Source organism: Phoenix dactylifera, unplaced genomic scaffold (assembly GCF_009389715.1).
Source record: "Phoenix dactylifera cultivar Barhee BC4 unplaced genomic scaffold, palm_55x_up_171113_PBpolish2nd_filt_p 000948F, whole genome shotgun sequence".
Classification (NCBI taxonomy): Eukaryota; Viridiplantae; Streptophyta; class Magnoliopsida; order Arecales; family Arecaceae; genus Phoenix; species Phoenix dactylifera.
The window spans coordinates 116,537-132,394 of NW_024068306.1; the positions used below are offsets into that span (position 1 = coordinate 116,537).

The 15,858-nt window shown below is 42.8% G+C and overlaps 2 protein-coding genes across 2 annotated transcripts; one reads left to right on the plus strand and one right to left on the minus strand.

The window, feature by feature from the left end:
- Positions 1-6,674: 6,674 nt before the first annotated feature.
- LOC120107656 (pentatricopeptide repeat-containing protein At3g61360-like) lies at positions 6,675-11,026 on the plus strand. Its single transcript, XM_039121018.1, has 3 exons — positions 6,675-6,942; positions 7,056-7,226; positions 8,355-11,026. The coding sequence occupies exon 3, from the start codon at positions 9,361-9,363 to the stop codon at positions 10,801-10,803; it is 1,443 nt and encodes a 480-aa protein (XP_038976946.1). The 5' UTR covers positions 6,675-6,942; positions 7,056-7,226; positions 8,355-9,360; the 3' UTR covers positions 10,804-11,026.
- An 86-nt stretch (positions 11,027-11,112) lies between these two features.
- Positions 11,113-15,522, minus strand: LOC120107657 (nifU-like protein 3, chloroplastic). Its single transcript, XM_039121019.1, has 4 exons — positions 15,281-15,522; positions 15,062-15,137; positions 14,691-14,986; positions 11,113-11,497 (listed from the first exon to the last, which is right to left on the minus strand). Exons 1-4 carry the CDS (start codon positions 15,389-15,391, stop codon positions 11,306-11,308), a joined length of 675 nt encoding a protein of 224 aa, XP_038976947.1. The 5' UTR covers positions 15,392-15,522; the 3' UTR covers positions 11,113-11,305.
- Between the last annotated feature and the right edge of the window lie 336 nt (positions 15,523-15,858).

Consider the following 15,858-nt stretch of genomic DNA (forward strand, 5'->3'; position numbering starts at 1 on the left):
TTCACGAAGCCAATCTTGGGTACAAACTAAGGCTTCTACGGTAGATGGGCTCAAAGAGCTTCGATACTGATCCACAACTCTACCACCAGTGCTGAATGCCGACTCAGATGAAACAGTGGAGACTGGAATAGCCAGAACATCTCGAGCCATTCTTGATAGTATAGGATAGACTGCTGCATTGCTCTTCCACCAAGCCAAGATATCAAATTCCTTATTCTCCAAATCAGGAAGCACATCATCATCCAAATAATTATCTAGCTCGGATCTCTTTAGGCGTTTTGAAGAACTCTGACTTCTAAATTGAGCAAAATCCATACCAAATTTTTTTTGGAAGAAACGGAACTTATATCACCTTGTCCACCAAAATTAGATGTTCGCTCACTTGAACTCGTAGAGGGCTGCACCCTTGTTGCATCTACATACTCATTATACAATTTAAAAAGACAAGCACGAATATCATCAATCTTTTTCTTGCATTCCTCCAACTCAAATGCCTTTTGATAACAAAACTCTACAAATATCAACTTTGATCTGGGATCCAAAACAGAAGCAATTACCAACAAATTATTGCACTGAGACCAATATTTGTTAAACTTCTTTAGCATCTCATTTGTTAATTGTTTCACTGTTTCATCAGTATCAATACTTTCATCCATCAATAAAGCCCTAATTTTCCAAACTTCTTTTAGGTATAAATTGGATGTGGGATACTTATAACCAGAAAATACTTTAGTGGCATCAAGAAAGGCTTTTAAGAATTTAAGAATTATAGAAGCCTTTTTCCATTCATCATTGGTGGGGCATACACATGAATGCTCAGTTGCATATCTAATAAGAGCATCTTTATAACCAAGTGCATCATGCAACATTTCATAAATAGAATTCCACCTTGTAGGAACATCCAAAGTGAGTCCTTTTCTAGCAGGAAGTCTCATATGCTGTACAATTTCATTAAATGCTTGCATTCGAGATGGGGATGCAGAGACATATCTAACAATTTCTCTTATACATTCAATAGTTTCATGAATGATTTTCATTCCATCCTGAACCATAATATTTAATATATGTGCACAACATTTAATATGACTGTACTCCCCACTAAACAATATTGCATAACAAAAGTGATCTCGGAGCCTTCTCATTACAGCGTCATTTGTGCTGCAATTATCCAAAGTAATACAACATATTTTACAATCCAATTCCCATTCAACAAGACATTTTCTTATAGCATCTTCAATTGCAAAGCTGGTGTGAGGGTATGGAAGTTTCTTGAAACTAATAATCTTCTTATGCAGAATAAAATCAGAATCAATATAATGTGCTGTGAAAGAAATGTAACCAATTTTCTGATTTGATGTCCAAATATGTAGTGAAACTAACCCAAGAACTTAGGTTCTTGAATACATCATGCAATTTTTTCCTCTCTTCTTGATACAAAGCCATACAATCATGTTTTACAGTCTTACGACCCATAATTTTGAATAATGGCTGAAAAGATCTCATAAAATTCAGAAAAACAGTGTGCTCAACAATACGAAATGGAAGCTCGGCATATATGATAAATTTTGCGAGAATTTTTCTACCCTCTTCTTGATTGAATTTGAAACACTTTATTGGATCTTTTGAACTTGGTAGTAAGAACAACTGATTAGTCGGATTCTTTTGATACATCTTGCAAACATTTTCAAGATGGCGTTTTAGATGACTCGTTCCTCCTTTAGTGCTCCCACTTAAAACTTTTTTACAATATTTGCACTTAGCTATTGACCCTTCAGAATTTTTTTTCCTCGATAAAGTGATTCCATACCCAAGAACTTTTTCTAGAAGTATCTTCATTTCTATCATCCTCATTCCTTAAATCTTCAACAGTCTCATTTTCACCCATTTTTGAATGAGACATTAGTAAAAATAATCTGCCCAAATAACAAAATAAATATCACAAATTTAACCTATAGCATCAGATATGTACGAAAATTTAGAACTCTTGTTATTGACAAAGTTGGAGATATAGTCATGTCATTACTATCTCAATGAATCATCCCCTGTTTGTTACAGTCTTATAAACAGATGAGGTATGAGCAGCTTCTGGAATGGAAGATATATTATTTAGTTTGGTTTGGCTCATGTCTACTGGGAACACGTATAGCGTTTCTTGGAAATTTATAAGTGGTGTGACTAGCTATGTCTGGGAGATCATCTAGCTATGTTCTTGATGTCTGGGAGATCATCTAGCTATGTACTTTTGAAGAGCTATACCATTATCCTGGTAAGTAAAATAAGGAATTAATTGCCCTTCATTTGTGCTATATCTGAAAATCTTAAGACTTTTGGCAGCACAATCACTGATTTTTTTAATATTGGGAAGATTTTTTCAATTTACAAGTCAATAGTTACCCTTGCCCTGTTTGGAAATGGCCAATTTGATTATACAAGTCCTGGCACTGAAAAGCCACAAGCAGGACTTCCAAATAGATTTATCAAAATATTTTTAGAAGTTGAAGATTTATGTCAAAAGGAAACTATTATAGTTCCTAGGCTTACAAGTTGTTAAGGTTGGAAAGATAACAAGGACTTCCTGAAACCTTCAAATCAGATAAAGAGAGGAGAAAATAAAGAGGAAAGGAATCAGCGAGACTATGGATCAGTGATCAACAAATTGAGATTGAGTTCAGTGTGTCTGAGGCAAACAACAAGAAAAGCAAGCCAATAGCATCAGGCATTACACATCACACTTTTAATTACCTATTCAAAACCACAAACCTAATCAAAACCACAAACTTAGTAGAATTGTAGAAATAACAGTAAAAGTCTAAAACGCACTAAACACAAGTAATTACCTCTTTCTCGGCAGGTCGGTCAGCACCACAGAGGAAGGAGGAGAAGAGGATCGGGGCCGGTCGGTCAGCGCCAGAGAGGAGGGAGAAGGAAAGGAGAAACGCTTGGTCGAATGGTCGCTCTGTTTTTTTAAATACCCTTCTATCAATAGATTATCAAGGAGAAGGACCGTTGATTCCTATCAAGACTCAAGAGAGAATAGAACAAGGTAAAGCACCAAGAGAGAATAGATTATCCAAAAAACCCTAACCTGAGAGCCGACTAGAGCCGATGCAGCTCAAGTGACGATCAATTTTGGCGGTGAGGGGGTGGAGCCTGGAGGAGAAGGGAGATGAGGGCGACGATCCGAGACGATTGGCACTCGGCGAGTCGGCGACGACGACGACGATCCGAGAAGGGAGCGGAGAAACCCTAGCAGTAGCATTCAACGAGCCGCCGACGACGAGCCTCCACCGCTCTCGTCTCGCCTCTGCACTCAACAAGCCGCCGACGACGACGACGACTGGTGAGAAATTCGAGACGACGACGAGCCTCCACGCCTCCACCGGACCACCGTCTCCGGCTCTCCGCGTCTCGGTCTCGCGGCTCTCGCCTCTGCAAATCACGACTCGGCAAAAAAAACTCCAAAAATTCCCTAACTGGCTAACTCTAAGTCGCGACTGGCTCGGGCCGTCTTCAATCTGGTTCGGGCTGGCATTGGGCCTGGGCCGGGCCAATGGAAAACCCGAGCCCGACCCAAAATAGAATTGGACTTAAGTTTTCAGCCCGAGCCCGGCCTGAAATTCATTGGGTTTAACCCATAGCCCGGCCCGCAGGCAGCCCGACCCGATGGGCTTCGGGCCGGCCCGAGCCCACTTCTAGCCCTAAACAAGAGTGATATCAAATGGGCCAAAAATGCGGTCTTAACCTGCCAAGCTTTAGTTCAAATTTCACATTCGAGGCTCTTTTTTTTTATATCTTAGTCCGATGGAGGGTTAAATGTAATGATTCATATCTCATATGTATTTTATTATATAATATAAAACGAAAGTTTAGCTCATGCATTACTCTCCATTCTCTGCGTAGATGCGAGTATTAACGATGCCAATGATGGTGTCGATGAGGATCAAACTTAGGTTCTCTCTAATGGGGGTGCTTGCTGATGGTGTTAAAAAGGCTTTCAAACTTATGGATGTTTGGGCGGTGCAAGCTTTGTTATATGGGGCCCGCATTCCAGAATAGTAGCAGCGGGCAGCTGTCAATTGTTTGACACGTCGGTTTCATAGGCGGAGTTATAAGCTGCCTGGGCAGATATTTGACATGCGCGGCAGGTGCTGCAGGCCAGTTCGATCATCCGGAAAGACGATTCGGCCACGGTCATTGGGTAGATTCGAGGGGGGCCGAGTGGAGAGAGCACGGACCACCCCCTAATCTGGGACATAGGGATGATGAGGGATGGGGTAGCCTCGCCAACGGGGTGGCTGACTGGGTGGCTGCCTACGCGGCCCACCACTCAGGATACACCCTGTGGTAAGGAAAGGAGCTGCCACAAGCACTCCGTGAGCTTGTGTTTTTTGATTTTATTGAATGTATTCATACACGCATTATATAAAGAAAGAAAAAAAAGAAGAAAAAAAAAAGAAAGAAGAAAAAACTCATTGATGTTTCTAATAGTTCTTTAAATGCGGAGGTGAGACTGATTGCAGAGCCACAATCAGCAGTCCAGAGTGGTTACTGGGATAGTATTGGTCATCCATGTGTTCCCAACACTGGCTTTCCTAATCCAAGTAAGTGGCTTCTCATGCTCAGTTAGCGCCAGTAGGGCCCAAGGGGTTGGCAATGGCAATGCCAAGCCTAATATATTAACTAGGTGACCTACGCTTTTATAAAGCAATCCAATGCGTGCTAGGATTCAAGCTGGTCCAAATTCCCATTGCGTCAGTCCAATCTTGTAAGCCTACCTGATCTAAATGCTTACAATCCATTGACACGAAGTCCATGAGAACACACACCACTCTTCTTTAAAAGCACCCTTGACGTGTCTTGAAATGCTCATGTAAGCCAGTGCATTCTATCCAGACCCAAACTTCATCTACCTTTTTTCGATGTAAAGATGAGAACCCATCAAAAAATCCTTAGTTTCTACGTGTTAGTAAGATCCAAACTCCAACACCAAAGCACAAGCTCTAATATTCCATTGCACTCAACACGATCTCACTCACCTGGAAATTTCGTCAATCGAAGCCCATTTCGTTCACTCTGCTCTCGGGTTTCAACGCATTTGAAGAATATGAAGTAATAAACCATAACCCCCCTCCCGCACTCATCTTTACATCTCATCATACCTCCATATGAGCCCACATAGCTTTCACCAAAAAACGAACCACTCTAGACTTTTCTTTAATTGGTGAGCCCAACATGTAAAATTTTTAATAAATGGAGTTAAATAGTGCAAAGACAAAGTTCGAACTCAGAACTTCTGCTCTGATACCATGTTAAAATCACCACTTGTTTCAAAAACTTAAGTTGATAGGATAAGATAGATTTATTTATATATTTTATATTTTCTTACACAATGTTTGAGTCCATCATGCGTGTTGCTGTCACTCAGAAGCTACAGCAGACTTTTGCCACAGCCCCAGGCACACACTAAGGCTCTTCTTTCATGATTGCTTCGTCCGGATCAGACCATGATCTTCGGCAAAAACTAGTCCCTCTATTATTATGACAATGCTTGTGATAAGTTCTTCGGACTCCAGAACCCAACTAGCTTGGTGTTTGACATGGTGGCAGGGTTGTGATGTATCGGCGATGCTCGTATCACCGATCGGTCATGATGAGAGGCACAATTCAGGACTCATCGCTTGCAGGGGACGGGTTTGACACGGTGATCAAAGCTAAGGCAGCGGTGGACAGCAATCCCCCGGTGCACCAACAAGATCTCATGTGCTGATACATTGGCCATGGCTACCATAGATGTTATGTCCTCGGTAATGATCACTCTGCAATGTGAAACAACAGTTTGGTTATTTCTGCCTCCATGATCTACATGTTCCTAATGTTGGATGGCTTCATTGGCGGTATCTACTTATGGCTTCATTGGCTTTTAGGGAATTTGCATGAGAGATTAATGCAAATTCATATGCCAAAACTCTCTTTTCTTCCATCTGAGAGAAACGTTCTGGGGGAAGCTCTTGGACTACGACAGTACTAACTGCATGGCCAATACTGGCTCTCCAGACTTCATAGCAACTCTTGACCTCCAAATCACAGGAGCAACCTTTACACTTATATTAAGACTCGCCCTCAAGGCAAAAGTGTGCTGTATATATTGCATAATGTACTACCATACCAAGCAACCCATCTGAGTTCAATTTTTGGCCTAGTACAGTAAAGCTTGCAATGCAGGCAATTTCAACCTACACTTGTATAGGATGCATGCCTCTTGCAGTATAATAGTGAACTTGCTAAAACCTTAGAAAATGATGACCAGGCATAAATTCAACTAGCTATGCACTACTTGTGCAAAATCTTCTGGTTCAAAGACAAGTTCCACAAATTAACCCTGTAGCCGACTGGAAGTAAAGTAAATTGGACTTGAACATGACCTGATATTTAAGATAATTTTTGTAGTTAGTAACATCCTATGCAGTAAAACCACAACCATGCAGAAAAGCAGTCAATTTCACTGCATACGACATGCTATTCCAACCGAGACAAAACGCCAGCAGAGAATGGCACCAAATTTTATCAAGCTAGGAGAAGGGAAAAAGATCTCCCCCTCTTGAAACTTCCACCACGCCATTGTCCTCCAGCCACGTGGTAAGCTTCCAACCTCTAGAAAGATGAGCCTCAGCCTTCTTCTTCTAGCTCTCTCCCTAAAACATGCCACAGTTGAAACAAAAGAAAAAGAAAAAGAAAAAAAAAAAATCTGATACAAGGGCTCCCAGCGAGGGAAGAAGAAGCTTTCTCCTTACCAAGCAAGAAGAGCATGGCTTTAGCCTCCCCTCAACACGCCTTCCTCACAGGCAACCCCCTCTCCTCAATTCCCAAGCCCACAAGGAGGTCGCTTCCGCCCCTACTGCTCTCATTCCGGTGTTCCATGGAAAAGGAATCAGGCTCATCTGGGTATGACCAAGAAAAGCTTCCTCCACATACTCCATCCCAATACTTTAAAAAACTTTTCATTGCTAGTTTGGTTGGTGTCTGACGATATAAGATTTGTATTATGGATTGAGCAGCACAAGTGAGATGAAGTTGGCCAAACTGGGTATTGTCACGTTGGCGGCTGGTGTGCTCACTCTTGGGTCTGTCCATGATGCCATGGCCGCCAAGTCCGGTGGCAGAGTCGGAGGTCAGGCGTTCCGGTCAGCAGCACCAAGGTCATCAGGCCCGCGAATTAACAATTCAAGGTAAGGGAAGAACTGGTTTAAATTAGAACCTGAACTTCTAGGAATGTCCAAGTTAGGAGATTTTTGATCAAAGATTTCAATATTAATCTTGAATTTAAATGTTCTCTCTTTATGTCACAGTTTTATGAGAATCCTTGGCCATTTATCATATGGGCATATAAAGCAGAAATATTTGTTCCCTAGTTCAGTCACCAAATAGGTTACATGTGCTAGGCTCCTACTTGGTAAGACTAGTAATGCATCTTTGGGACTAAGAATGATCACGGTGCAATCACTGGCAAGGTTCGCCATCTTAGTATCGAACTTTGTACTAGTACTATTCTATTACAGTGTTAGTATATGGTACGATACGAGGCGATGAGATATACATAGTATTGGTATGCTTCGAGACAGCATACCAAACAATAACTAGTATGCTTAGTATGGTATGATACTGATTGGTATGGTAAATTTTGATCGTTGGGTTGGATATTTGGAGGTAGAAGTACTGAAAGCATTAGCAAAGTGCAGAATTGAACCGTACAGAAAAAGAAAAATATATGATCTAATGTCAAGATAGAATTTATGAGCACTTTCTAATAGGAGAGATGGGGTGGAAAAAATTAGAAGCAAGGTAAGTCCTTAGACACAAAGATTTTCTTGGTAGGATGTTTATGTTATCCAAGTACTCCGATACTAACCCAAATCACAAGATGTACCTATTCCATTATTCTCACTTGATTCACTTCAACAGACCTTTTCTCTTATTTGGCATTTTACTTTGGGAAATCTATCGAAATGACAAAAAAAATTCTCATCGTTGCTTGGTACTAGGATTTTGTTACATAAATTTCCTAAGTTCAGTAACACATTATCCATGTGGCTCTTGCGTCATATAATTCGCACTTTCTTTGCCACCATGGAAACTAACATAGCTTCCACTGTTAAATATATTAATCACATTATTAGGGCTTTCTGTGAGGATCCGTGCGGGCGAGTGTTTAGTCCCACATCGGTTATTTGCTAGATAGATCTTGAGTACTTATACAAGATCAAGGAACCCAAATAATACCTTTCGGTTAGCTTTTTTAGCGAGATCCTAGATTGTTACTTTTTCTAATTAATCACACAGCATTCCATTTTGGACAGGACTAATGTATTCATCAACCCACCAATGGCGCCGCCTCTTGTTGGTGGGTATGGCTATGGGGTACCATTCTACGGTGGATGGGGCTGGTCTCCTTTCACATTCTTTGCACCAGGCCCCAGCGTTGCAGTAGGTATTGGAGGAGGGTTTGAAGTATTTGCTGCGTTCTTAGTGCTTGGAGCGATTGCAGCTGTTATCAGAAGATTCACAGGGTGGCGAGATGGCGATGAAGATGACTACTGATACTATTCCATCATCTGTATTGAAGTCACACCAAAACTACTCTGCTTTTGTATTCATGACTAATATCTTTATTCTCGAAAAATATATGCTAAGAGAGATAAACAGTACATACATCATATTATTATTTGATCTTGTTGCAATTAAAACATGTATCTATCTAACTTTCGAGGTTACCATAAAACTATTAATTTTTGCTGCACAATAAACATCTATGTACCAATATTGGTACTTGTTCTTGATCAACTTGTTCCTGATAAACACATTGTTGTCCTATTTTCATTGCTAAAGAGATTTTGCACTCATTCAGATTGCTTAGTATTTGGCTATGGTTGAAATAAGAATAAATAGACAGAGCATTATTGGTAATAATCAAATAATTAAATTTTATAATTTTACAACTTTGTTATTTGTTATAAATTGTAGCCATTATTGTTAGATATTAAGGTTGTAACCTTGCATATTTTTTAGAACCTTGTCCTAGGAGGGCATGGCTATATCACGTGACCAACCTACACGACTGGATTGTAATTCTCATATTGGATTGGAACCAGAACCAAATGGTATTCCCCATTTCCCTGCTTGGTACTTTTCAAGAGATCTTTAATTCAAATTGGAATAATGATGAATAAACACTATATTTTCAGATCACAAGATCATTAATAAGCTAATGTCATTCCATTTCAAGAATTTGATTAGGGTCAGGTCAGGTTGGTGGGTGAACCAAGAACTAGAGCATCTCCCCCAACACAAATTCGCAAGCACCTGATGAACCGCTCCGAGAATACCGCGGCTCCCACCACCACCACCACCTCACTCCCCCAACTGCCTTCCGCCGCCGCCGTCGACCGCCTCGCGAAGCTCATCAGCAACCACCCTCTCCCCCTCCGTCCCCTCCTCCTCCGCCACTTCCCCTCCTCCCTCCTCCTCGAGCCCCTCCTCCGCCGCCTCTTCGCCGGCCACGCCCTCGCCACCAAGGCCCTCGACCTCTTCCGCTTCTCCCTCCACCACCACCACCACCCACCCCCCTCCCCCTACGCCCTCTCCACCACCCTCCACCACCTCTCCCGCGCCCGCGACTTCGACTCCTCCTTCGCCCTCCTTGAAGACGTCGCCCGCTCCCACCCCTCCCTCCTCTCCCCCAAGCCCCTCGCCGTCCTCCTCTCCCGCCTCGCCAAGTTCCGCCCTTTACCCGAGGCCCTCGACGCCTTCGACCGCGCCGAGCGCACCTGGGCCCTCGCTGGCCTCGCCTTCGGCGCCGACGAGTTCAACGCCCTCCTCCGGGCCTTCTGCTCCCAGGGCCTCGTCGCCGAGGCCCGCGCCGTCTTCCGCCAGCTCCACCACCGCTTCCCCCCCAACGCCCGGACCCTCAACACCCTCCTCCTCGGCTTCAAGGAGTCCGGCCATCTCGTGGCGCTCGACCTCTTCTACCACGACATGCTGGCCCGGGGATTCGAGCCCGACGCCGTCACCTACTGCATCCGGATCGACGCCTACTGCAAAAAGGGGCAATTTTTCGATGCTTTGGAGCTTGTGGACGAGATGACGAAGAAGAATTGCACGCCGACGGTCCAAACCATGACCACTTTGATCCATGGGGCTGGCATCGTGAAGAACCCTTTGCGTGCCCGCCGATTGTTCGACGAAATGGGCGAGAGAGGACTGAGTCCGGATAGAGGGGCTTACAATGCTTTACTTGGTTCCTACACGAGGGTCGGGGATTTGAAGAGTGCAATGGAGCTTTTGGATGAGATGGAGGCGAAGCGGATCGGGCTTGACGACGTGAGTTACTACACTCTGTTCTGTGGGTTCAAGAGGTTGGAGGAATTGGATGGATTTTGGAAACTATATAGGAGGATGGTGGAGAGGGAATTTGTACCAAGGACGAGGACAGTGATGCTGTTGATGAAGGTGTTCTGCGAGAATGGGAGGGCCGACTTGGGGTTGGAGTTGTGGAATTATTTGGTGGACAAGGGATGTTGCCCTCACCGGCATGCATTGGATCTGCTGGTGACTGGTTTGTGCTGCAGAGGGAGGGTGGAGGAGGCTTACCACTGTTTTAGGCAGATGGTGGACAGGGCGTCGGTGCCATCGGAGAGAGCTTTTCGGGTGTTGGAGGGGTTTTTGATGCAAGGTCAAGAGATGGAGAAGGTGGAGGAGCTTGGCCGCATGATGAAGGGAGTGCAAGCTTTTGCACCTTCCTCATGTTAGATGATTGAAATTCTAAGTTCTTGTCAAGGTAGCACAAGAAGAAGAGATGCTGTGGCATAGAATCTCATTTAAGAACTCGATACATTGGAGAGCTGGATGTAATAAGTTATGTGAATCCAAATTCTTGATCATGAGCTGATGAAATTACGATAAGACTTGAAGCTTGATTCTCAGGCGAATGAGTTATGCTGTTATTCTGAAATGGCCAGGACTAAGATGGCTGCAAATGTTCCTTTTGTTAGATGATTGAATTATGGGAATTTTATCGATGAGCACGCACCCATAATCCCCTATAAGAACTCATCCATGTAGAGCTGAATGTAAGAAAGTTAAATTATCTCATACAGTGTAAAAGTGGGAATAATCCCAGTTACTGAATGTTAGTCTATTGAGTGATAACACTCAGACCTTCAATTCTGGGATGACTGAATGGCTGATTGCTTTGTGATGATACAATATATCAAGATTGCTTGAGGACATTTGGGACTAGGAATTAAGATTACTACTCTGTCAGCTGGACAGCTGCGATTGAAGGGATTTTTTCTCTTAGCTTCTGCGTCAGAGCTACACGGACCGTCATAACCCCAGCAGCAGGTCCACTCAATCGAACCTTCACAGCATAGCCATCAATCTGAACAAGCTCCAGCAAACCACCTCCTGTGCCCGAAAGGTAAGGTCTTATCTCTGCAAGAACCTAAAGATGAAATTGGGTTGCATTAGAGGAAATATGTACAATTATCCAGCAAAACCTCATGCCAATCGTAAAATCATGCAAGTTTACTCCCAAGCAGCAACGGGATGTACTTCTTAAATAAAAATCCAGTGAAATTTATAGATCCAAAAATCAAAGTTTCCTGCGACCAAGGACCGCCCCTTTGTCTCCAATATATCCCTACAGCATCTATGAGAACTCCAACATAAATTACAGGTGTAAAATCTGAATTATTAGATTACTTATGGAGAAAAATACATAGTTATCATGGAAGCCACCCAACTTTCTAGTCCTTGTACCAAAATAGCATATATTTACAGCAATGACAGTAGATGTTACACATAGCTAAATTAAGCTGAATCATAAATATATAGTCTGTTTATTTTCTGTCATATAGGTAATTGATCTCCATACTTTTGCTTGTGTTTTTCTAGATTTTCTATTTTGCTACTACCCTGTGCATGCAGGCGCGTTCTGAAGTCCCACTCCAAAGTAAAATGAGGTGGAGGGTTATAGTTTGAGTGCAGCCATGGCTTTGCATGCAGGAGTCAGAATGGCTTCTATTAGACATGTTGGAAAGCTAGCTACAAGGTCTATAATTCATTAATGTGCTATAGTAAATAGAGTGGAACAGATTTTCCAAGATATGGTCGTTGGAATGGGTTTATCTTATTTAATGTCAATGTATGTTACTTTTATCAGCTCTGCTCAGATTGTTTCGGACTGCAGTGCAACTGAGAAATTGTTTGAAGCTGAATGATTGGTTGCTTAGCAATCTCACATATCTTTCAGTGAATGAACCCTTTCAGTAAAATTGAAACTTCCAGCTTAGTCATGGAGATACTACAAGAAGAATCAGATTTGGAGCTCATTTGGTCTTTTTGGGCTGCATTCTACTTTTTAAGGTTTTTCATGCAATTAGATATTTACCTTCAAGGAAGAAGATAATGGCCACCTTTCTTCATGTTTCCTATAATGTCAAATTATGGCTGCTTTAGTTTGTGTGGCATGTCTCCATATAATATTTTGCTCTGGAACTGGAATTAATTGTTTCTCGTTTGATCAGTATCAGTAGCAATGATCTTCACTATTTGAGCTGCCTAAAAAGTGTGATAAGCAAAACCACTCTAAGGGAGCCTTATATGTACTCCATGTAAATTCCTCATGAAAATGCGAATGCTAAAATTGCAAAAAGGAACAGATATATTTAACTTTGAACAGTCCCAACAAAAACAGTCGTTACTCAAATATCTCACCAACTGGTTGAGATACCTAATTTTATAGAACAGAACCTTGTCAATCAGATTTGGAATGTTAGGTTGATTTTATATATTGATGCAATTTCTTTGGTTTAATGGTCTCCTGTCTGTGTAGTTGCATATGAAAATTAATTACCGAATATTTTTAAAAATAGGTTCATTTATGAACCTATACCCCTACCTGGCCAGCCCCAAGTTCACCACATAATTATCATCGAGGCTTAACTTAATCAGTCCGTATAGGAGGTCAGTATTTTTTTAATCAAATTGTATGGGAGATAAGTAATACTGCCATTCACCTCTTTACATGTACTAACATGCTTTATACGATCACATTTCAATAGGGTCCATGGTCATCACATCCCAACCCAAGAATTTCCTATTTATGAGTACACATTATATGATCCACATCAGCTATTCTCACAAATTATCGAGTCATTGCATATCCAGTCATGTAATGAAATATCCTTTTGGTTTTTCTCGCAGAAATTTTCTCAGTTTTCTTCATCATTGCATAGCGATGTTCCATGATGAAACCTTCTGGCTTTCTTCACATGATGTTCCTACTGTGAGGGAAGTAGTGATGGGGGAAAAAGTGGACCACCCCACAAAATACAATTAAAGCACCTGAATCCTACGGCAGGCGTAATCCCGACAAGCATGACACCGACAAGCACGACCTCGGCAGGAACGACCTTGGCACACATGGTCTTGGCTGGATAAAGCCTGATTGACCTCGAGCCGACCCCAACTCCACCAACAGTCAAGTTGGTCCGCCTAAGGAAAGGACCATCTAATCCTCCATATCTGGGGTCAAATTCTACAATCTCTGCCATAACGGCTGTCAATATATGAATTCATGCAATCTCAATCGATCGTCAGCTAGCCCGAAATTTCGGGCCATCTAAGGTAATTCATTTAAACCAAAATTCGCGCAATCACGCCCGATTGCGTGTAACCCCTACACCCCCTCTTATAAAAGGGGGGGGACTTTAGGGAGAGGATCTTCTTCCCGAGCCAAAAAACACCTCTATTAAAATATATCCAAAGTTCCTTTCAGACTTGAGCATCCGAGGGTCTTCGCCGGATCCCTCGGCCAAAGACTTTTTGCAGGTTCGCTGGAGACAGCCGTCCGCCACCACGCCGGCAGCAGAAGCTCCTCCTCCTCGGTTCGTGGTCACCTCCGGGTCTATTTTTCAGCAGCAGGAAGCATAACAAAAATGTTGAACTGTTGTATTGGATATTAGAAAGAACAAAGGCCATGAACAGGTCAAGCTCTTCAGATGAAGAATGATATACATCTGGTGCTAAGCTAGAAAAGAACATGTGCCACTTTCTAGTTCAACACTAGTTATACAAAGTGGTCACAACTAGCTGAATTAACGGATTGACATTCATATACTAATGGCATGGCATGGCATGTGGGTGACAACAATCTTACATCAAAATTTACCCAGTACTTAGATTTTCAGGATAGATCTGCTGATAAAATGCGATTTCAAGTATCCTTAAAATCTTGGGCCTCTGGAAATTGGGATAATATGGATTTCCACAAGCCTCTAAATTGTTTGAGCATCCTGTTTGCTTCTTCCCACCTTCCCAATTGTGCGCGAGACAACTCATGGGGAAGCATGTTTTATGTCGAAACAGTCGTAAGTCAGTAGCGCAAACCTATGTTCATTCAAACATTTTTAGCATTTAAGCTGGTGAGAAGATTGCATGGGCCTTGATAACTTGTATTCGTGACGGTGGACAAAGATTAAAACAGATCGAACAATCTGAAATTGTTAGTTTCATCGATTTCCTACCGCTGTTCAAAACTAGTAATCTGCATTCTAGGTTTGAAATGCACTATTTTTCATCAAAAGAAAAGTTTAAATGCATGAAATTGGCATCAAGCTACGGCAATGGCTAACCTTTTCTACGTTCTCCTCATTGAGATCGAGCCCGGTCTCGCTATCAAGGATTTGCTCGACCGCCTGAATTTCTGGGATCTTGTCCATGAGGCGCGTCTCGATGCCCATCTTCAAAGTCATCGTCGAGCTCGGGCACGACCCGCACGCGCCTTGCAGCTTCAACACCACGACGAGGCCGTCAATCTCCTGCAGGGCCACATTCCCTCCATCCGCCATCAAGCTCGGCCTCACCTGATCCAGAACCATCTCAACATTCTCTTCAGTCAATGGCAGGACACAGACCGCCGAGCTCGATCCTAATTCCAACCATGGGAATCCGTTACATCAAAGAACCATATATCATCGTCCAAATAAACCTAATCATTGCTTACCTGCCCCTCTTCGTCTTCTTCTCCCCCGATGCCGAGCGAATTGGAAAGAACGCCTGAGGTCGGTTTGGCCTCTGCTCTGTTTCCAAGTTTATCCGAAAGAGGAATGGATGACGATAAGCAGGATGATTGGCTTGTTTAACACTACTTTCTCCATCAGACGGCCGAAAAGAGAAGAGTATTTATTGGAATAACATGAAGCCAGGGCAGGAAGAGGAGTACCTTGGGGAAGCTCAAGTGGGAAGTAGAGATGCGTTGAGATGGAGGAGGGAATGGGTTGATTGCCGCTGTTGAGCTCGGTCCCTGCAGACGGGCTGACGACAAGAATCCCATCTATCTATTTTTCTCTTTCTTTTCCTCCTCCCTCCTATTTCTCCCCGCTCTCTAGTGGTCCATAATCCATTAATATGAGAACAGGACACTAGTTGGATTTGGACAAGAAGGGGGTGCGTGGGGAGAGAGAGGAGTTTTGAGAGGGATGGTATGTGGATAGGATTCGTTCTCCTCTCTGAACCGCTGCTATAGCTCTCCCTCCTCTTCCTCGGGTGAGAAACGGAGTGCCACGTAAGCTTAGTAGTTAAATCCGGATGTGCGGATAGAAAGATATCTATGCGGCCACCGTGGATCGAGTTTGTTCCGCACCCGCACAGAAGTATCTATGCGCGGCCGTCGTGCCTTTTGGAACCTGCTCCTCTCCTTACCACCGTTAATATCCACTCCCTGATAGGAACATGATTTAGCGAACGAGAATTGATTGAGCCTACACAGGATTCATTAAGCCAACACGAAGCAGCTGATTG